Here is a 22,033-nt window from a genome sequence, read left to right as displayed (position 1 = left end):
AACGATAAGAATAAAATAAAGGGTAAATTGAATAGTATCACGATTGACTTTTTAGTGTAAAAATGTGGTTTTTCGTTAAAGTGAATAGTACCGAGAGCTTTTCGTTAAAGTTCCCTAAATTTTAACTTAAGAGTACAATTAGAGAAGAACATTGGAGATGTACTCTTAATAAGATCATTAGTGCTTGAAATAGCTAGCTAGGTTGGAAGTTGTGACTCTGCACGGAGCCTTTTTTCCTGGATGAAGTGTCATCCACGTGGTTATAGTGAGTGTGGATTTAAGACTTTGGTTTTGCTTACAATCCAACGTCACAAGGAGCTTGGCTTTGGCTTATAAATTTAGAACAACCCACTTGCCTCCAATTCAGAATTATTAGCTTAAGACCAACAAAAGGCAACCTTACACAGTCCTCCTTCACTAGTCCCTCTCCCTCTGCCTCTCCCTTTCCCTCTTCCTCCTAGTTTGGTCAGAGAGAGAGACACAGAAACACATATATATATATAGCAGCAGGGGCATGGAAATGGAACAAAGGAGGCAGAATCACAAAGTTGAGGCCATTAACACATCTGACATGGCTGAAGAGATGACTGTTGATTGGAGGGGCAGACCTTCCAATCCTACCAAGCATGGTGGCATGAGAGCTGCTGCATTTGTTCTTGGTATAGCCACATCCTGTATCTTCTTCTAATTACTTCTCTAATTTCGTTTTTTATAAAATTCATTTTCTCCTGTATATAACTTTTGTGATAATTAATTATTCAGACTCACACTGAAAGCATGTACTGCTATTCTAATGTACATACGCAACCGAAACGGTTTCTTGATTTAGCTTATGAACCACACCTTTTTTCAAATAAAAAAGAAAGCCGCACCTTAATTATCACGACTCTTTATTTTAATACAACCATATATTTAGAAAAGTGTTATTAAACACTTATTTTTACCTCTTACAAACACTTGTTAATTGTTGTCCATTAATTTTCTTCAATTCATTTTATTTGACAATCGAAAATTGAGAGGAGTGTGTAAAAAGTAGAAATGGGTGATATTAGGATAAGGGAATTAAGTTAAGCCGCATAATGAATTAGGTCAAGCATAATAAACTAGTTCGAATCACTATTCATGAGAATCGCTATTCATGAGAGTCGAATTTAATTACTTAAGTAAAACTCCATTAATTAAATTAATTTAAGCAAAGCTCTCTCACCATAGATTGTACTTATTTTATTTTCTACTTTTGTAATTAAGTTGTATGACATTTCTGTTTTCTTGCACAGGGCTTCAATCATTTGAGATAATGGGAATTGCTGCAGTTGGGAACAACCTCATAACATACGTGATAAATGAGATGCATTTTCCTTTGTCGAATTCGGCCAACGTAGTGACAAACTTTATTGGAACTGTCTTTCTCTTAGCCCTTGTTGGTGGCTACCTCTCCGATTCCTATCTTGGGAGTTTCTGGACCATGCTTATCTTTGGTTTTGTGGAACTTTCGGTGAGAGCTACCTACCTTACCCCTAGCTTAAGCTCAGCCTTCGTTCATCATGATCTCACCTTTTTTGTTTTACCCTCTCTCTCTCTCTCTCTCTCTCTCTCTCTCTCTCTCTCTCTCTCTCTCTCTCTACAACAAATTCGATTTGCTGAACTTGTTTATGTTATGAGAGTGAGTCAATATAGAGCGACAAAATAACTCAGTTAAAAATAAAAAGGAAAACTAATGAAAATGACTTGAAAACTTTGAGTTTTAACCATAAGGACAAAATAAAGGGTAAAGTGAATAGTACCGGGTTTGACTTTTTAGGGTAAAAATGTGGTTTTTCGTTAAAGTGAACAGTACCGTGAGATTTTCGTTAAAACTTCCAAAATAAAATCATTCATTCAAATAAATGAATAATTATTTTCTTAACAGTTGATTGATTGAGTAATGTTTCTACTCAATTAATTAATTCATGTGAACAATTGATTTATTAATTTTTGTACATGAGGGTATACGTATGCATTCTGAATTTGCGCGCATGCATGCATGCAGGGTTTCATATTACTGTCAGTCCAAGCTCATGTTCCGCAGCTAAAGCCACCGCCATGCAACGTTAATAACGGAGAGGAGTGTGTAGAGGCAAAAGGGTTCAAGTCATTAATCTTCTTTGTGGCACTTTACTTGGTGGCATTGGGGAGTGGCTGTGTGAAGCCAAACATGATCGCTCACGGGGCTGACCAGTTCAACCCAGATGACCCGAAGCAGTCCAAGAAACTCTCCACCTACTTCAACGCTGCCTACTTTGCCTTTTCCATGGGTGAACTCGTCGCCCTCACTCTTCTTGTGTGGGTCCAAACTCACTCTGGAATGGATGTTGGCTTTGGAGTCTCAGCAGCCGCCATGGCCATGGGATTAATCAGCTTGGTTTCCGGTACCCTATATTACAGGAACAAGCGACCTCAAGGAAGCATACTCACTCCCATTGCTCAAGTATAATATTGAACTTTTTCCAATTTAATCCTCTTAATTAATTAGGAATTTTATATCGAATCTAATATATATCTTATGGGTCAATCAGGAATAGTAGTTCATACAATCGGTTATAAATATATTGTTTGATGTGTATGTGTCGGTATGCAATTTTGTTGGCTTATGATGTTTAAAAAGATTAACATGCATGTGGCTTGTCGAATTCGAATACTATATATGGGAGTCTGCACAATGCATGTAAATAACTATCATTTTCCTTTTTAGGTTTTTGTGGCTGCAATGCTAAAGAGAAAGCAGGCTTGTCCATCTAATCCACAGTTGCTCCATGGAAACCAAAACAATGTGCTGCATGACAATACTACTTTCTTTTCTGACGCGGCCAGCTTTCTTCACACTGAAAAGTTCAGGTAAATTTACAAAGCAAAAGGGAAAAAAATAAATCTTTATTTCAGTATTTTATAGCTAGAATAACTACATCTTGTTTCCCATGCATCGTGCATGTCCTCTATTAAGATAAACAAAAATAGTAAGACCAAAATATGTTTATCCACGTATGAAGTATTAAGAAAAGCAACTAGTACTTACTTGAGCGATGCTTGTAAATATATATATTGTCTTTTCTCTTGCAATCATGTATGCTTAATTAATCTGCCAAATTAATTAATGATGATCAGGTTCTTGGACAAGGCTTGCATTAAAATTCAAGATGGCACTAATTCAAAGGAAAGCCCGTGGAGATTGTGCACCGTTACTCAAGTGAAGCAAGTCAAAATACTGCTTTCAGTTATTCCAATTTTTGCTTCCACCATAATTTTCAACACAATTTTGGCTCAGCTCCAAACTTTCTCAGTCCAACAAGGAAGTATGATGGACACCAAGCTTACCAAATCCTTCCATATCCCTCCAGCTTCACTCCAATCCATCCCTTACATCATTCTCATCGTCCTCGTCCCTCTCTACGACACTTTCTTTGTTCCCTTTGCTCGAAAATTCACCGGTCACGATTCTGGCATCTCTCCATTAATGAGAATAGGGTTTGGACTCTTTTTTGCAACTTTTTCGATGATCGCGGCTGCCATCATGGAGGAAAAGAGAAGGGATGCAGCTGTGCATTCGAACAAAATAATTTCCATTTTTTGGATCACCCCACAATTCTTGATCTTTGGATTATCAGAAATGTTCACTGCCGTAGGCCTCATTGAGTTCTTTTACAAGCAATCCTTGAAGGGGATGCAAGCATTTTTAACTGCCTTGACCTATTGCTCATATTCGTTTGGGTTTTACCTGAGCTCTCTACTTGTCTCTCTGGTGAATAAGATCACAACCTCATCAGGTGGTGGTGGTTGGCTGGGTGACAATAATCTCAACAAAGACAGACTGGACCTTTTCTATTGGTTGCTGGCAGGCCTCAGCTTCCTCAACTTCCTCAACTATCTATTTTGGTCTCATTGGTACTCTCACACCCCGTCCTCTTCATCAGCACCAAGTGCGCTACCCCAGCTGCATGCTCATGATACTACTTGCATGGAGGATTATAAACATCATAGACTGGATGATAATATACCATAACTTATTTAAGAATATTTAGGGTAGTCTTTTCTAAGAAAATAGCTCTGAATTAATGAAGGTGATTAATATATAGGGCTCTGATCGATCTATCGCATATACACATATATATGTTCGTATTATGTATAGAAATCAGTCGCATGCCGTATAAGAGAAGCCAAATTACTCTATATCAATATGAGCATATATAATGGAGAGATGCAAAACTTGAGATGTAAAAATTATGTTTAGATTACGTTTTATATTTTCATAAGATGTAAAAGTTAAATCTACTCTAGTGTGAGAGATGTAATTTGGATCACATTTTTCTCTCTTTGATTGATAGGTCACGTTCATTTGAGAGATGTAATCTAGATTATGTTTTATATTGTAAATTTATATTTTCCAACGAATATGAATATTTTAGATTCCATCCATTTATGACCAACTAAAAAAATGAAAATGCTTAATCCAAGGTATTTGCATCTCCCATTGCAGATGCTCTAAGGTGAGGCCGTGTTTAATTTGCACTTATCTATTTTTGGGAAATTCTATAGGCATCCTTTAATAAATAAATAAAAGGAAATTAGTAATGTTGATGCAAATTTCGTACATGGTTGATTTAATGAAATTCCACCTACAAGAGAACAAACACCCTTAGCCTAATTGACGAACATTTGAAAAAAGGAGAGAGTTTTCGCCAAAGGGCCTCTGATACCTAAGTCAAAAAAGTAGTAGAGAGAAAAGAGAACTTGATAGAGTTCTGAGCAGTAAGTGACGATTACGGTTTCTTCTGTTTGACTTGACTATTTATAGGGAAAAACCCTAGCAGGCAGTTGGGAGGGGAGGTTGCAGAGCATACTAGCTCTTTGATGATGCAAGCCAGTCTTCGAAGTCTTGCTAGCTAGTAGTTTTGAAGATTCATGTTGATAAGAGCACAAACGCGCTGGAGACCCAGAGGAAACTACATAGAGTTGGTGCCCAGCCACCATTGGGCATTGTATATATGGCCCGGTGGCAGGACATAGTATGAGTGGTCAAGAGAAACTTTGTCTGTTAGTGACATAAAAGCCTATTTACCTTTAGAGCAGACTAGTATGCTCGCGATGTTAAGAGTAAAACTGTTATATCAAACTATTGTCTATGTGTCCTTCTCCTATTGTACGGGGTTGTATTACACTACCAACGTTCAAATTAAGGGGTATCGAAACCCTTTTTTTTTTTTTTTTTTTTTTTTTGTAAATTCTAATATTAAAGGGAGGGGGAATGTTCGAAACTATTACATTCATTTAGGAGAAGGGAAAGTTTCGAATGTGGGACGCATGGATAGAAACTAATACCCTATCCACTAGGATATTGGACCACATGCATCAATACCCTTTTTTTTATTAAAGTGTACCTTAGACTATTTTTTTAATTTATTATAGAAAGTAGTCCACCACATGTTAATAACAAATTAATTTCCTCTTCATGTAATTTGGGTACCACATGAAGTGATTTTTAAGAGCAAAATAAATCGGCGTCGGTGGACAAAGCAGATTCACAAAGAATGCATATGTAGGCAAACACATTGTTATTGAATACATTGGAAAGCACTTTGAACTTTTTCTTTGGAAAGAAACCAAACATGATATTTATATTTAATTAAGATGGAGAACCATGCGTTGAGTCGGTGCCAAATTAATGAATGAGGATCCTCTCCTGATCCTCTCTTTGTGAGGATTTAGGAGATCCTTTAATCGTATCCGTTTATCGTAAATCGTGTGATCAGTTTTCATCAGATACTATTTATGCTTAATTTTAAATAAATAATTTAAAATAATTTTTAACTGCATGATATACCATAAACAAACACGATTAAAGGATCTTCTGGATCCTTACAAACATGATCCGACAAGGATACTCATTCAAAATTAAGACGAAAGATGTTGACTTTTTTTCTTTGCGAGGAATTTGTGTAATTAACAAAGGGAAAGGAGGATATCCCTTTAACCTTTGATTCTCTGAATGTCAGAAAGGCAAATACGAGTGCTCGCCTACCTATTGCTATTTGCCTAGTGGAGTGATGATTTGCTCCACCTCTCTTCCTGTAGATTGTAGAGGAAATCTAACTACCATGAGCCTTGGGGTGATGCATGCATATGGAACATGATGATCAATAATATATAAAACCTTATTGCATCTTCTATGTGTGGATGCACATATTTTTCATTTGTGATTACCGTATCTTGACTAACCATCGGAACCGTTAAATTTATTAATCTTCATTTGAAGATTACTTCTACAAAAAATCATCCAAATTCAAGATTGTTTAATTATCTAAACGCATTCTACAAAAATCATTCAAATTCAAGATTGTTTAATTATCTAAATGCATTAACTGAATGGACGGTTCATCATGAAAATGTTACTTGGTATCCACACCACACCGTCGATTTGTTATGTACATTTGAATGACTAAATGATCTCTAATTGAAATGATTTCTTGCAAGGATCATCTTGAAATGAAAGATCAAGAAATTGAACAATTCCGATTATAATACTTGTACGATCAAAATACGTTATTCACAAGATGAGAATCAACTCATTATCCTATAAAAAAAATGTTCAAAAAGGGCAAAGTTAGAACGGTGAGGGACAGAGATTTAATACTTTTGTACAATCAGTGAAGTTTGTTCCCATTTTTATGTTGCTAGTCAACCATCCAATCTATATAATAATAATAATAATAATAATAATAGTTTTGTACAATTAAACAGACATGTCTCAAACATGTTTTGATGTCGGTGTCAAACATAAATATGTTGGCCAAAAGATTAGAATGTCTGTCTAAGGAGTTCCACTCCCATCCCCAAAACCAAAAGGCAACTCCATACGCAGATGGGCTTTACCTACACCCACCACTAACTACATTGATTCATTAGCAACTTTGTTCATGTTACCGACACAAGGTGGAAGGAGAAGAATGAGGCAATACAAAGAAAGTTTAAGGAGAAAGGATGATGAGAATGCTGGTCATACATCCTGGGGTGACGTTGTTGAGTGGCTTGTTCTTAGACAACGGTGGTTTGACATGGAAGTAGCCTTCTCAAATAGAGTTTTAAGTATCTTATTAAGTCTATTCAGAGTGCACGGAAAGTGAATGTAAAATCGGTTCAAGTCACGTGAGTTTTTTGTAAGGAGCAAAACACGATTGGGGGGAGCAGAAACCTACTAAAAAAAAAACATGAGGTGGGAATCAAACCATTGCTTCATTTCACGACATAAACGCCCAACACACTACAACTCAAACTCAAGGGGTGGGAAGACGACTGTTATGGCAATAATAACCACGAGGGTAAGAACAATACATATGGCAATGGCATACCACAGGTTTTGAGCTAACAAGTTACGACTAAACCTTTTGACCAAGTTGAGAGATCAGGGTAGATTCTTTTTTCTTTTTTCTTTTTCGTCGCTATGCAAGTGCAGGGAGACAGTAGGGAGCTAAGGAGCCTCTTCATCATTCTCACCTGTTCCCCCTTTGAGATGCAAGTGTTTTTCCCTCCTCTGAAACTCTGTCAAGCCCTTCCCACTTCCAGTCACCCCAACCTTCCCAAAAGGATCCTCAGGAGACTTGAAGATGCTCTCACGCTTGCGTCCAGAAAAGAAACCAATCTGACAATGTAACGAGTTACACCTCTGGATAAGTAATGAAGCATTTCGTAAAAAAGAAGAAAAGTTTAAAATAAGACAGTGGCAACAGTTTGTCTAATCTGTAATGCGTCCACCTTTTGTGATGAGGTACACTTCAGGCAACTCACCGTCTTGGAAAACACTATTTTGATTAAGACAAGGAAGAAAATACTACGAATGTAAAATTTTGGAAACACTCCAGAGGTGCACAGACAAATTAAAGCAACCGATATTCTTGTTCCTTGAAAAACACCAACCAAAGAAATAGTGCAAACACATTGAAATTCAAAATGTCAAGCTAACATACCTTCTTAGTCTTGCCCTTGGTTGTTTGGAATTGTTGCCAAGCATTTTGACGTTTATTCTGTGTAACTTCCAGTTGTTCCATCCTCATCTTTGACTTAAAAGCATGTATCTTTTTACGTTTGGTGATTTTCTGTAGATTTTGAAGTTGGCAAGAATTAGTCCCCAAAAAACAAGTTGTAACAACACATTTTAAAACATTATACCACAACTTCTAGGGTTCAAGAAAATAATAGATGACCAAAAAATAATTTTGATTGCTACCAAACTAGTACTACAAGTCGGATTTCTTATCCTTGAGACCAAAGAAAAAAAAAATTTAAATCACTTAATGCACTGAAAAACTACCAAATTTCTAAATTAACAAAGTGAATCAAATTTATATCATGTCGAGTCAATAACAAAATTTGATATCTTATTATTCTACTAAAATGACTGGTTGCATGTTTCAAAAAAGAAACTTCTTAACAGAAACTTCAATTTTCATAATTAACAGCTTTTGTGTAGATTAGCGTAAGCACAATTTAATTATAACATTGTACAAAATATCATTTTTATCTTCTGTGGTTGGTTCCTGCTATAGTGTTTTTACCTACTTTAAACAATATGAAAACTACAAAACTTCGGTAGGATACACCCTTCTACAGTGATTCAGGTGAGTTAGATTCCTGAATATAGAAACCAGATACCTTGAGTTTGATTCCTGTAACACCATCCCTACAGTGCTGTGGATTAATAAATGTGATTTCTATCTATTAATTGTGGGATCCATAATATTGAACTCAATAGTTGGAATGACTCCTCCTACAGGACTCAAATTTTCAAGCAGAAGGAGTTTGATTCCTATAAACTGGAATCAAACTCAAAAATTCTGGCACACTGTGGAAGGCCAACAGTAATAAAATTGAGTCATTTAAGATTTAACATTTTTGTCCTATGAATATTTTACCACATCCACATTTTTGTACGGTAAGATACCAACAAAATAGATATAGATAGATAAAGTACCACATCCTCTGGATCATCAGGTTCTATACGAAGTTTTGCTGGTAAGCTTCGTGATTGGAAATCAACAGAAGCAGCTTGCGCAATCTTCCTTTTGAGTGCTTGTTTTGTGGCCTCAGCAACCCTTTCAGCTTCCAGCAATGCATTGACAGCCCCTTCTTGAATTGGTCTGACATTGTCTGGATCCACCTGAAGTAAAAAAAAGTAACAATGGCAGACCACAATTACATTTTAAAACAAGAATGATTTATGAGCCAAAATAAAGGTAAGGACATGCAACAACAAATGGAACCAGTTACGGGGAAAAAAAAGGGATCCACAACCTCAAATATTAAGTTAACTTCATCGCCAAATTTGGAAAAATATGTTCATTTCAAAATTGAATAATAGGCGACATAACTTTCAAGAAGCAAGTAAAGCATCACTCATTGTTATTCAAAATGTCAATTATATGACCAGATAAAACTTCATTCTACTGGAATAAAATATGTTTCAATAAAAGAAAATAAATATCATAAACAAGATTTTAGAGACAACCACCTAAAAATTCAAAGAAGAATGTCTTACTTAAGTAAAAGCATATCAATTCAAATATGTCTGATAAATCATACCTCTTCTTTATTCCCCCAGCTCTCATAAGTAACAAAGTACCCATTCGGAGTAAGAGACTCGATCGTGGCATCATACCTGGACATTCAACTAATCAACCACAGACAAAAAGAAAAGAAAGGTAAAGCAAGTGTAGAAAATTGAAACACAAATCTACTGAAACTCATCTCTATTTCACATACCACTCCCCATCTTCACTCCAAACAGCTTGAACTTTTGTGCCAACAGGAAACTTGTCATGATAAACGGAAATATTCCCTGAATCCTACATGAGGAATGATTACAATGTAACCACAACAGGACACAAGAAAGATCCAAACGGGAAAAATCCAACATAAGAAAACAGTCATAACAGTAATATCAGCTTTGTTTGGGTCAACAGAAAAGTTCATTTGAAATGGGTTTAATATAAAGGAAAAGAGCACAAAAATGCACTATAGATAAACCCCACAAAAAGCATTACAGTGGTAGCAGCTTCATAACATGCATTACTAAAGGTCAATGAATGTGGGAACAAAATTCCACATTGGTATACCAAGTATGGTTTGAAGTTATTCTGAAGTTGAAATTTATACTGAGCAAACAGCAGGAAGTTTTTATACAGAACCCCAGTGCTGCGCCTTTTGAGAAACAACACTGTTCATGTAAATCATTCCTAAGCCAAAAGAAAAGCATATTTCTCCATAGCCACATACCACAGAATACATTGTAGGAGTAACCTTGTCAAAGCATATATTCGCTCACAAGAACAACAAAGAAACACAAAAAGAAAAAGAAAGTAAAGAAATTCATGAGGATGTCAACTTACATTTTCATTCCTCTGAGTCTGAGGCAAACTAGGTGATGCACTATCACTTGTCCCGAAACCTAATCCGGAATTCTGATTTTGCTTTGCAGTTGCAAGTAGTTCTTCTGTCAGAGCAATTACCTGCATTATCATAAATTAAGCCCAAACATAAATTTAAACAACATACATACAAATAGACGCTACATTGTAAAGAGAAAATTATTGTCAAATTTCAAACTTAGAATCTCAGCGTGAACATCGGATATCAGGTGAAAGAGAGTGAAAGCTGACCATCACCATACATAGCACACCTGCAAAGGAACCAAGATAGAAGTAACATGCTACTTGATGAAGCTCTAAGGATCTAATGTTTTTCTAAATTCTAAATTCTCCAGAGTTCCGATTTCTGGAGTGTATGAACTTTATTCAACACACAAACCATCCTCACCTTATTCAACCCTGTAATGAAAATAAACCTCCACAGGTGCCATAGCAGTTAATTGGCGTTGCTAGTTTGAGCAACATGATGATTCCTTCAAAAGAGAGAAGGAAGAAATAAAAGAAGAATGATAATGCATTGAAAACCTAGATATCCCTCTAATAGTAACTACAATTGGCTGTCATCCCAAGGCCCAGAGAAGATGTTGCCTCAGTTTTCACACAGTAACATTAAGATAGAGACCTATACACTACAAAAAAAAAGAAAAAAAAGAAAAAAAAAAAAAAAAAGGAGAGTTCCATTAGGAATGAATCGAAATCGCGAATGATTTGATAAAATGTACATGAAATATCTATACAAAAAGAAACAGACAAAACAGATACCTCATTGAGCTCTCTTGCCATGTCAGCATACTCAGAGTTTGCAGGATCATCAGCTAAAAGCTCCTTTACCTGATCCAGAGGATCACAGAAATCGTTACAAAAAAAACATATCTACAAGAGAATACAAAGAGAGAAACTTGGTGTACATAAACATTATACACGAGGTTCAATGGCAAAGGAAGAAACTTCAACCTTGATGTACGAATAATAAATGTTTTCCCACAATTTAAAAACAACAAAACAAGCTGAAAATTATTCACAGTATACATTTGGACATGGCTTACAAATAGAGAAAAAGTCCGAATACACATACATTACATATAGAATAGTACAATGATTTCAATTTCTATTGTATTAAATAACCACGGATGCAGACAGATAGTAGATTATGTAGACTCAATTCCTAAAGTGAAATCACTAACCGCACGCATTAAATACCAGAATTTCAAAATTTCTCCCTTTCTCTAGTTTGGTTTGCTACCAAGACAAGATCAATCAAAATTCTGGAGGAAAGTGTTTTGTTTTCAAAAGAGACGGGAGTGCATAAACCTAAACAGGTTAATTGTATCATAATTGGTATAATGGTAAGAAAAACCCTAATTGAATAGTAATTCAAATAAACCCTAATCACAGTCACAGCATATATCGAGTGCAACGGTGAAAATTAACCATCGTAATAAGAATAAAAACAGATGAAACAAATAAGAAGAAGAACAAAAGAGTGGAGTGGGGGACCTGGTGAAGCTGATCTTTGTACGTCGAGAGACTGGAGGTCAGCTCCTGTATGCTGAGCTCTTCTCCTCCTTCTCCTTCCATTTTTTATTATTTAAGTTTTCAAATTTTCAGAGATAATACCTGTTGGTTGGTTCTGAGCGATTTTTTTACAGAAGCAGGAATCGGAAGAAAAAAGGAACCTGAAAACAGAGGCAGGAATCGGAAGAAGTATAAAGGAAAGGGGATGCTCCAAAAACCGAAACCAGACCGACCAAAGACAATCGATGCAACAAAACATAAGAAAACAAAAGGTGTTGGGACCCTCAAACAATATTAATGGCCCAATATCTCTTGTTGGGTCAATAGGTCACTTAGGCCCACTGACAATCGCCGGGTTGTTAAAGAGCCTCATTTATAAGCGGATGATGCTTTAGCAGTGGCAGACAGCAATTATGTGTATGCATTTTAGTACGGGTTCGATCACCACTAATCTCTCTACCCAGCAATCAATCACCCTCTCCCCCAAAAGCGAAGATTGAAAAGTAGCCAAGTTGTCGAGGACACGTCTGAAGAGGAGGTGAGCACCCTCAAAGTTTACCACCCTACCTGCTAATGGACTACAGCGCAGCGGGGGGAGGGGAAGGTGAATAGGAACCAATCAAGAACCCGAACCACTTGACTGACTGACCCCTTCATACTCGATTCATTAGGGTTGGGGATGGATGGAACCAATCATAAGTGCAAATAATTAATAATTTAACCCACTAGTGCCATCGTTTGACAAAAAATAAAGCCCCATTTGTAAGGATGAATAAAGAATATTGTTACTTCTCCTTTCGACGTAATAGATTTTTTCTACTGGAAATCAAAAGTTTGTATTTAAGTTACACATCTAAACAAGAGTCGTTAGATCAGTTCCCTTTATAAGGAGACTCAATCAATGGACTCGCCTTGGTTGGGTCCAAATACTTTCATTTGGGCTAGGCCCATACATTTAACTTCTGTTTTTCATTGTTTATTTTTTATACAACAATATATTTTAGACTTAACGGTAAGGGGAACAAATTGATTCTAAAGTCGTCATCTATGAAATTTGAATATAAAATCTCTCGCCTACAAATAAAGAAGAATTTCACCATACTATAGTATTAAGTGATGTTTAATCACTTATAGATTGACCTAGTTTTCTAGGAAAAAAAAATAGAAAAAGGGGATACAATTAGTGATACGTCTATATATTGAATGTGGAAAGTCAGAAATACAAGATGCATACAGTATAACTTCTTTAATTTAATAGCTTTCGGACTACCATTTGGTACTATAGTCTAGTAATATTCCTTTTCACTTGTAAGTGATAGATCTTAGATTCGATTTTCACTAAAGGCGAATTTGAACCACATTATTGTTAGCCATACTAAGCCCACCCTCCTCCCTTTAGGATAAATAATATTGTTTGTTCAAAAAAAAAAAAAAAAAAAAGCTTTTGGACTACTCAAATTCTATTAATTTAGCGAGATACCAATTTATTGATAAATTAATAATTATTAAGTTTTTTTTTTTTTTTTGCTTAGATAACAGTACATATGTACTATATTTTTCTCAAAAAAAAAAAAAAAAGGTATATAAACTCATGGCTCTTGATTTTTACAGCATAATAACTTCTCTTCTTTATCTATGGATACAACGGAGATGATAGCTCAACTACTACTACTTTACTACGTACTACACCTACAAGCCCCCGCTCGCTGTAGCTCTTGATCGAAGATGTAACACTTCTCGTAAACACTCATCTCCATCCACCCCGCTCTTTCTCCGCAAGTTACCGAAATTTATCATTTACACAGACGCACACGCACAACTATAAAAGAAGACCAAGAGTATTTTCAAATGAGAAGTCAAAATATTCAAATCATCATTAACACTAAAATAAAGCAGCAATATTATTTTCCAACCGAAAAGCAAAATATGATGTGGCATAACATGGAATGGCAGCTCTCACCTTGCTGTCAAAATAGACAGCAGCTTCAAATTTTTATTGATTAATTATTAAATATTTTTTATTAATTTTATTATTGTTTGAAAACATTTATCTTCCTCCCACACCCTCACCAACCCTGAAAATATCAGTCTGCAAATTGCAAAACCCAGCTTCTTGGTTTAGAGAAAACCCAACTTCGCCACAAATCTTTGAAGCTTGGGGTTCTCTCCAGCCAGTAATTCCTCGTTCTCTTTTTGTTAGGCCTATGTAGCTTTTTTGCAAATGGGTTTTAGGATTTGGTGTGTATTTGAGTACTGAATATTTGACCATTGAATCTTGCAATGCATTTGAATCAAAGGGAAGAGGCTATGCGAAATTGTATCGATTCAATTTGTTTAGAATCCAATTTAAAAGAAAAGAAGAAAAACGGACGGCTTGAAGTTATCTAGGTATGAAACTTATCGAGCTGATTTAAATTACTTTGCAGCTCAGAAGCCTCAGTTTTTCATATCTTGGGTATCAATTCAGATGCCTATTCTGGTGTACATGCTATCTAGGAAATTAAGAAAATAAAATATTGGAATAAAATAACAAAAAGAAAATAATGTAATCAAATTTGTAATTATAAAACAGAAATTATGAAAAGAAATAATATAATAAAATAATATTTTAATTTGATACATCTGGTGAAGTGTAAAACTTAGAAAGATGTCAAAGTGTCGCATAGGTCATCAAATTTAAATTTTATATTTAAAAATTGACATTTCCTTTAAAATTTAAACTAAACCCTATACTCAAATCTCAAATTTAATTTAATTTAATAATAATAAATAAGATAATGAACACTATCAACGTGAGAAAATATATAACCGTGTAAATGCAGTGTAGCAAATAAAGTGAGATTTGGGTGGGTCCCGCATAGTTTAGTTTAGTCAGATGAGAACACATGACGCAGAGTGGAAGGTCCCACGCAAAAGCCATCTCGGATATCGGATATAACAACGGTGGCGATGCGCGTGGAATGAACGAACGATATGTATGAGATTCTCCACTCTCCACAGGTGCCTCGCTCGCCTAGGTTACAACTTGTACATGGTTTAGGGGTGGGGGAGGATTCGGAAGTTTCATCAGTTGCTCCATTGCGGTGCATTGCGGTGTAATAAATGGCATTTCAAAATCCATTTGTGGTCGATGTTGATGTTGATGTTGATGTTGCTGCTGCTGCTGCTGCTGAGTCCGAGTGGTGGTGTTGTTGTTAGGCCACCTGCCTCTTATTCCTCGCATTCATTTCATCCATCCCTTCTTGTTACTTCTCAATTGCCAATTGGGATTTGAAAGATTTGAATTTTCTCAGTCGTTAATTCCAAAGCGACACCCAAAGCCAAAATTATATAACCCTCCAGGCCCCCCACATCTCCACCCATCCATCCATCCATCCATCCCAGATTCCCAATTCTACTTTGATTAGCACCAATTACCACCAGAGTAATAACTTGGAGAAACAAGAGGAATGCGAAATGCCTCCGCCGCCGCTGAAACTCAAGCAATCTTCTGCTTCTTCCACCAATCAAACCCTCACCACCACCGCCACTAGCGCCCAGGACGCGCGCCTGCTCGTCCGTGAAACGCTGCGTATCAGTGCAAACCTCGCTTCTTCCGCTCCCTCCCAGGCTCTGCCTTTGGACACCCAAGCCCCCAAGCATCAGCTTCCCCAGCTGCTCTACCACGATCAAGACTTCGTGGGATCCAGCTTCAGATTGATTTGCTGCGAGGAGATTGACGGCCGCCGATGGAACTACGTCGCCGAGCCCGATTCCTCCTCCTCCTCCTCTGCTGCAACCACCTTCAAGAAGGGCTCTTTTCGCGCCCTAAGCTTGCACAGCCCCCAACCCCCTCTCGACGTCCGTACTCTACTTTAACCACGTATTATTCTGTTTTTCTAGCTTTGTTTCAATACAATTTCTCAACTTAAGAATCCAACAAGTGTAACCTCTCTGCTGAGTTGCGTAATAAGCATTGACATTGTGTGCAATTTATGCATCATTCATAGCCGTTGCAAAATTTGATTACTTTCTCTCCAATTGCTGAAGATTCTTCTGAGTTTCGTGTGTTGGATTTTTTGGTGCAGGGTTTGATGTCTTTCGTAAGGTCATATGTTGTCCCCGAAGGTTTCCCTGATAGTGTAATCCCTTCCTATGTCCCCTACATGACATGGAGAGCTCTCAAGGTACATATACTTTTATACAAACTTATTTTCTATCATCTGTTTATCATCCCTGCCGTAAAAGCTGCTCCAACTTCTTTAAAAGCATGGTTCAATCACCTTGGTAGAATTGATTGCCATATTAAAAATAACCATTGTTTATTTATTTTTTTTGTAGCACTTCTTTGGTGGCGCAATGGGTGTTTTTACAACACAAACCCTTTTGAATTCAGTTGGAGTCTCTAGAAATACAGCTGCTCCTGGGGCTGTTGCTATCAACTGGATTCTCAAGGTATTATTTCTTGATCGCATTGCAACTTTTGTATTTTAAAGCATTTGACTTTTAAGAAAAAATTGTAACATTCCTGTGGTTTTCATTTCTTTTGGTTGCAAAAGGATGCTTTTGAGAATATGCCTTCTTTCTGCACTCACATTTGTGTGAAATGTATAGTTGACAATGGCTACTAAGTTTTATGTTACACAATTTTCCACATAAGACCACACCAGGGAGGAGTTCAATTATATCAGCCCTTTTTAGGAGATCTTCATATTCTTGTCCCATTTACAACCTGTTGCCATCAGGTGAAGGACTGTCGGAGTTATGTTAGTTAGTGACTTAGATATTCAATTGAATCCAGCACCACAAATGAGTGCGAAAACCTACTTACTCTTACTCTTGTGACTGCAGTCATGATTAGAATCTGAATCCGCTTGGATAAGTGTTGCATGCTAAACAGTCTGGTAGCCAGTGTTTCTTTTGGGTTGTGCCTCTTTTCATTGTTGAAGTAATGTTGAAATATGTTTTTGTAGAGTCAAGCATACAAATTTGTTCCTGTGATTTTAACTTTTTGAGGCATGTTGACTTTGAACTGTACTTTTGAGTTTAGTTAATGATACGAAAGGTCCAAAACTTGGAAGTGTATATATCAGAGTTTACATTAGTGCCTCGTACTACAGTTTTTTCTTCTAATGTCCATATGGTATAACAGAACGAATTTAATCTACTTAATAAATTTCTGTCTAGGATGGTGCTGGGCGGGTTGGAAAAATGCTTTTTGCCCGACAAGGAAAGAAATTTGATTATGATCTAAAACAGGTAAGAAATATTTGCCAACTTCATAGTACTGCACAATATTTTCCAGCTACATAACTCACAATAGCTCACTCACCTTTTCTTAATGCTGTGGTGTTTTAGTTGCGGTTTGCTGGTGATCTTCTCATGGAGTTGGGTGCAGGAGTAGAGTTGGCAACTGCAGCTGTCCCGCACCTGTTTCTTCCTTTGGCTTGTGCGGCGAATGTGGCAAAGGTTTGACATTCTCATATAACTTAATGTATTCCATCTCAGTTTTACAACCTCTCATCCTCTTTTGTTTTTCGTAGAATGTTGCTGCTGTAACATCAACATCAACTCGAACACCAATTTACAAAGCGTTTGCAAAAGGAGAAAACATTGGAGATGTGACAGCTAAAGGAGAATGTGTTGGCAATATTGCGGATCTGGTATGCTTGCCCTACTTCTTTTTGTAGGATAATTATGTGTTACAGGAATCTGGACATTGTACCAGTGAACCATATGAGCACATTGGTCTAGTAGTTGATGCAGTACACATGTAGATATTAACCATCCAAAATTGAAACAGCTTGATACGTGTTGTTTACTTTGCTAGAATTGTTCATACATTTTACACTTGCATTAATATTAGGATTTTTAGCCAAAATGGTCCCTAAGATTTGCATAACTCCTCACTTTGGTCCCAAAGATTTGAAATCAATAGAAGTGGTCCCTGAGTTTGTCCACCATCAATCATTTTGGTCATTCCATGAAAAATCTCCACTAAATAGGGCTCAAATGACAAAAACACCCTCAATTTTTGTCAAATCATTTGCCCCATTGTTTTACATTGAGGGTATTTTAGTCATTTTGGTCTTTATTTGATATAATTTTTCATGGAAGGACCAAAATGGTTGATGGTGGACAAACTCAGGGACCACTTCTATTGATTTCAAATCTCAGGGACCAAAGTGATGAGTTATGCAAATCTCAGGGAACGTTTTGGCTAAAAAGCCTTAATATTATACATAGGTATATAGAACACATTCTACAAATCCTTTGTTTTTACCATTGCAGTTATGCTGTCATGAAATGAAATTGTTTTAGTCCACTTATGTCCAGTACACCTACAGTCATTGGTATTTTTGCCCAGTTATGCCCCCATGTTCCATTAACTTGTTGGCTTTTGAGACTGTTTAGCTTTGGTGTGTCTTTTTGTGTGCATGATCATCCCTATTGATCTAAGGTCGACCAAGATAAAAATCAATTGTTGAAATGTATTGTAATATTGTGTAAAACTTGGTGTGTGCGCATTTTCTTTGTTTCGCGTAAAGGTTTTTGAGTTTGCTAGTTAGACCTATGCACACAGGATCCAATGTGTACAGGAAAACAGTGAAATAATTTTTGCTAAGTTTATTTGAACACTATTACTATGTGTCACCAGTGCTACGACAATATATGCCTATTATTTTTTTGCTTAAATGACTAGAGCATATTATCAACTCTTATCACCAATATCTATCGGTAAAATGTTGTTTCTACGGTAATACTATATTTTATTCTTGTCTAGGATATCAAAGAAATAGAACCATATCCTTCTTTGAAGTAAGTTCTAAATAAATCCTTTAGATAATAAATGAGACTAACAAGTCATTGCCTGAGTCAGACTCTTAGGTCTTATCTTATTTTGACCTAAATTGAGGCATGATAGATAACTTTGCTTGTATAACTTTTCACAGAAAATATGCCAGAAAACATGCCCTATGGTGCTATGTATCCTAGCCATACTGAAATTAGTAAAAAATAGGTTTGCAATTTGTCTCCTTGTATGTAAACATTCCTATATATCAGGCACATAGGATTTGTGGGATACAACGTTGTTTGCAATATCTATGTTTCACAGAAACAATGTTATTTGTGGTGTTCCATCTTAGGGATAAGTATGGTTTTATTCTCACCTTCTAGGTGTCTTAGGATCTAACCTGTAGGAGGAATCTAAATGGTAGGGATTGACAGAATTTTTTAACTTGTTGTCTCGTATTATTAATATTGCCTTGAATTCATTCTAAGTGTGATTCATCTTAATTTGGCTTGACCCTTGTGTTATATACCTTTAGTTGTCTTGTGGTTTTTAGTTGGTTTTTCCCAAGTGGATGACTTATCATTGTTTTTTGTGCTTCTTTTTCACTTCTTTAACGGTTCTAGTTTTCTTTGCCTATAAGCTCCTGTTTCATGTAAAAGAATAACAGTACTACAGATTTTTATTTTTTAATTAGTCTCTATGTTCCAATGTGCACTTTCATGCATGAAATTTAATCATTTTTTATTGATGATTGTGAACATATGCCTTGTGAAGCTGGGAACTGGCCTAAGCATATTAATCTCAAAAAGAAATCCATCACTGATAACTACATTTGCGCTCCTTTCATGTGGATACGTTGTCAGCTCCTACCAAGAGGTTTGTGTACAGTAGTGAAATTGATTTAGTTTTACATGCTTCCATGTATCATTTGTTTAATAGAAGTAATTTGTTTCCAGGTTAAATCTGTAGTACTGCACACCTTGAACCGAGCAAGATTCAGTGTGGCAGTAGATGCCTTTCTTAAAACAGGTTAGCATCGATGTTCTACCGAAGAATTCCCCTCATGGCATCATGCATAATAGTTTTCCTGAGTGTATTTTCCAGATATATATTGTAATTGTGCTTTCTTTTTCCCCCCATTTCTAGGGCGAGTGCCGTCGTTGCAGGAAGGGAACTTGAAGGAAAATGTTTTCAATTTTCCCTGGGTGAAAGATGGGCCTGTTGTTCTCGGTATGTTTGTGAAGATCTTGTTCTTTTGTTTATGAATCATGATTTTCTGGTTTCTTTGTTCGACTTGAGATTTTCTCTTTTTTTTTTTTAATTCATTTTTTTTTCTTTTCTACTGAGTGCCAGGACCACGATTTAAAGATGCATTCCAAGAGCCAAGTGTATATCTTGCGATAGAGCCCTTCTTTGAGGTAAGCGCTTTTGAAGAGGGGTTAAGCTTGACCTATACTCCTAACATATATTCTTTAATATTTCATTTCTTGATTGATGACAGAAAGAGAGATATGTTGTGACATATAATCCTTCAAAAGGTAAAGTGTACGCATTGTTCAAAGATCAAGCGAAGTCAGATGACATACTAAAGGCGGCATTTCATGTGAGATATACCGCTTATTTATATGGTCTTTGGTGTCTTGAAGAGGTTTTTCTTTTCCTTTGTATAGGGGATATAAGATGTTATATCACTCTGTGTTACAGGCTCAGGTACTTCTATATTTCATGCAATCATCATACGACAGTCAGCATATGTATCAGAAGGAGAAGAAAGATGAATTTTTAAAATTTGAGCCCACAGCTAAAGATCTGGAGGTGTGCATTGTTGAGTCATGTAAGATGGTCTCAACTAAGTATGGGATTTTCAAGAGTAAAGCTAAAGAGCAGGTAATTGATGTTTAACATTTTTAATTTCATCATTTTGTGACATTCAGTGGCCAGTTAGGTGCCTTATAGTAAGCGCATAGATTCCACATTTGTCAAACAAATATATAAAAGGGAAATGATATCTTGCCAAACAATATAACATGTCAAATTATCAGTCACTGATTGATAAGGTTGATTCCTTTTCAAATTTATGCTATAAAATTGTTAGCTTAACAATATAGATCGCAAATTGTTTGACACGAGCACTGTCAACTTTAACATCCTGAGATCTATTCAATGATGCAATGGATGTGGTTCAAATGTTTCTGTCTGCATAACTATATATCTCAACTTGGAGTTGTCTCCGAATGGACTGAATGACTTAGGTGTAAATTCATAGTGTCTATTTTAAGTGGTTTCTCGGCTCAATATAGACTTACTGAAACAACTGTGTTCTACCAAGACAATTAAATACTCTATGGAAGCATTATTGTTTTCGGTGTTGCAATGGATAAGGATATTGGATTTTGTGTTTGGAAACTACCAAAGTTTTCTACTTTGTTACGATAATATACCCCCATTCAGTTTTTATTTAATTTTTCATCCAGATAGTTGTTTGAAAAGATTAGTAGTGCACATTTTTTTTTGTTTTAAACGTAGTAATAATCTATTTTCCTGTAGGGATGGATGATGTCAGAAGCACATCTCAATCCTGGCCGAGCTCGTCTGATTAACTGATTAATTTGGACAATATACCAGTACTCCCTTTCCCTGCAAGGTTGGCTTTGATGTTCGAAAAATGGGTAGTTTTAATCCTTGTAACAATCATACAAACAGAAGCTTGTAAAGAAGGCAAGAATTACCACAGTATCGCTGAGGCTGCGGGAACCATTTGTGTTATGCCGATCAGGTCTGTGCCAAGCTTTGCTCGGTGGAACAAACTTAAATGAAGATGGCATGGTGCAGCTTTTGAGTCGTAACTAGATGATGTACTAACGGACAGGTGACATCCACCTTTTTTTTCTTCCTTCCGTGTAGAGTTTGGCCTGGGTTTTGCTGTCGTAGGTTTTTTCCGTCTCAGCTTCTTCGAGTTTGCCTTTGTCAAATAAATAGTACTGTAGGAACCATGAAATCCTTATATATCAATGAATTTTGCGTTTGTCCTTGCTCACTCATCATTTCTTCATTATTCTTGTACTCTACTTATAGTAGAAAAATGAAAAACTAAAAACAAAATGAGTAAAAAGTCCTAAAATTGTCTACAACTGGCCTAGTTTGGGAGGGCCAAGACATGGCATATTCAGCTGAAATGGATAGTCTCATTTCGACTATCTCCAACCCTTGAGTTAAAACCTAAAATTTTTAACCTAGAAAATTTAGGTTTTAACCCAGAAACAGCTTTTTTGCTCCAATCCTTCTGGGTTAA

At 36.3% G+C, this 22,033-nt stretch overlaps 3 protein-coding genes across 6 annotated transcripts; 2 read left to right on the top strand and 1 right to left on the bottom strand.

The window, feature by feature from the left end:
- The first annotated feature begins 199 nt into the window (after positions 1 to 199).
- LOC137719636 (protein NRT1/ PTR FAMILY 4.3) lies at positions 200 to 4,449 on the top strand. The gene is made up of 5 exons (XM_068458678.2): positions 200 to 659; positions 1,278 to 1,495; positions 2,030 to 2,467; positions 2,732 to 2,874; positions 3,142 to 4,449. The coding sequence occupies exons 1-5, from the start codon at positions 515 to 517 to the stop codon at positions 4,034 to 4,036; spliced, it is 1,839 nt and encodes a 612-aa protein (XP_068314779.2). The 5' UTR covers positions 200 to 514; the 3' UTR covers positions 4,037 to 4,449.
- Positions 4,450 to 7,244: 2,795 nt separating this feature from the next.
- On the bottom strand, positions 7,245 to 12,233 carry LOC137713770 (uncharacterized). Of its 3 annotated transcripts, none has more exons than XM_068453145.2 (9): positions 11,949 to 12,233; positions 11,214 to 11,282; positions 10,840 to 10,924; positions 10,413 to 10,702; positions 9,787 to 9,869; positions 9,607 to 9,682; positions 8,999 to 9,184; positions 7,995 to 8,123; positions 7,245 to 7,669 (listed from the first exon to the last, which is right to left on the bottom strand). In XM_068453145.2, exons 4-9 carry the CDS (start codon positions 10,542 to 10,544, stop codon positions 7,499 to 7,501), a joined length of 777 nt encoding a protein of 258 aa, XP_068309246.2. In that variant the 5' UTR covers positions 10,545 to 10,702; positions 10,840 to 10,924; positions 11,214 to 11,282; positions 11,949 to 12,233; the 3' UTR covers positions 7,245 to 7,498. The 3 variants fall into 3 exon arrangements, with proteins under 3 accessions (XP_068309246.2, XP_068309224.2, XP_088543130.1); XM_088687004.1 differs by lacking the exon at positions 10,840 to 10,924 and adding an exon at positions 7,783 to 7,829 and having other exon boundaries at positions 7,531 to 7,669; positions 10,413 to 10,532; positions 11,949 to 12,200; XM_068453123.2 differs by lacking the exon at positions 10,840 to 10,924 and having other exon boundaries at positions 10,413 to 10,532; positions 11,949 to 12,206.
- Positions 12,234 to 14,861: 2,628 nt separating this feature from the next.
- LOC137713761 (protein root UVB sensitive 6) lies at positions 14,862 to 21,778 on the top strand. Of its 2 annotated transcripts, none has more exons than XM_068453112.2 (13): positions 14,862 to 15,806; positions 16,034 to 16,132; positions 16,287 to 16,400; positions 17,133 to 17,204; positions 17,304 to 17,414; positions 17,489 to 17,608; positions 19,516 to 19,617; positions 19,698 to 19,770; positions 19,888 to 19,971; positions 20,095 to 20,159; positions 20,243 to 20,344; positions 20,446 to 20,628; positions 21,289 to 21,778. In XM_068453112.2, exons 1-13 carry the CDS (start codon positions 15,423 to 15,425, stop codon positions 21,343 to 21,345), a joined length of 1,566 nt encoding a protein of 521 aa, XP_068309213.2. In that variant the 5' UTR covers positions 14,862 to 15,422; the 3' UTR covers positions 21,346 to 21,778. The 2 variants fall into 2 exon arrangements, with proteins under 2 accessions (XP_068309213.2, XP_088543129.1); XM_088687003.1 differs by having other exon boundaries at positions 14,933 to 15,828.
- The last annotated feature ends 255 nt before the right edge of the window (positions 21,779 to 22,033 follow it).

Source organism: Pyrus communis, chromosome 15, assembly GCF_041283825.1.
Source record: "Pyrus communis isolate YQ-2024b chromosome 15, ASM4128382v1, whole genome shotgun sequence".
NCBI classification, from domain to species: domain Eukaryota; kingdom Viridiplantae; phylum Streptophyta; class Magnoliopsida; order Rosales; family Rosaceae; genus Pyrus; species Pyrus communis.
This window is presented reverse-complemented; position numbering and strand designations above follow the sequence as displayed.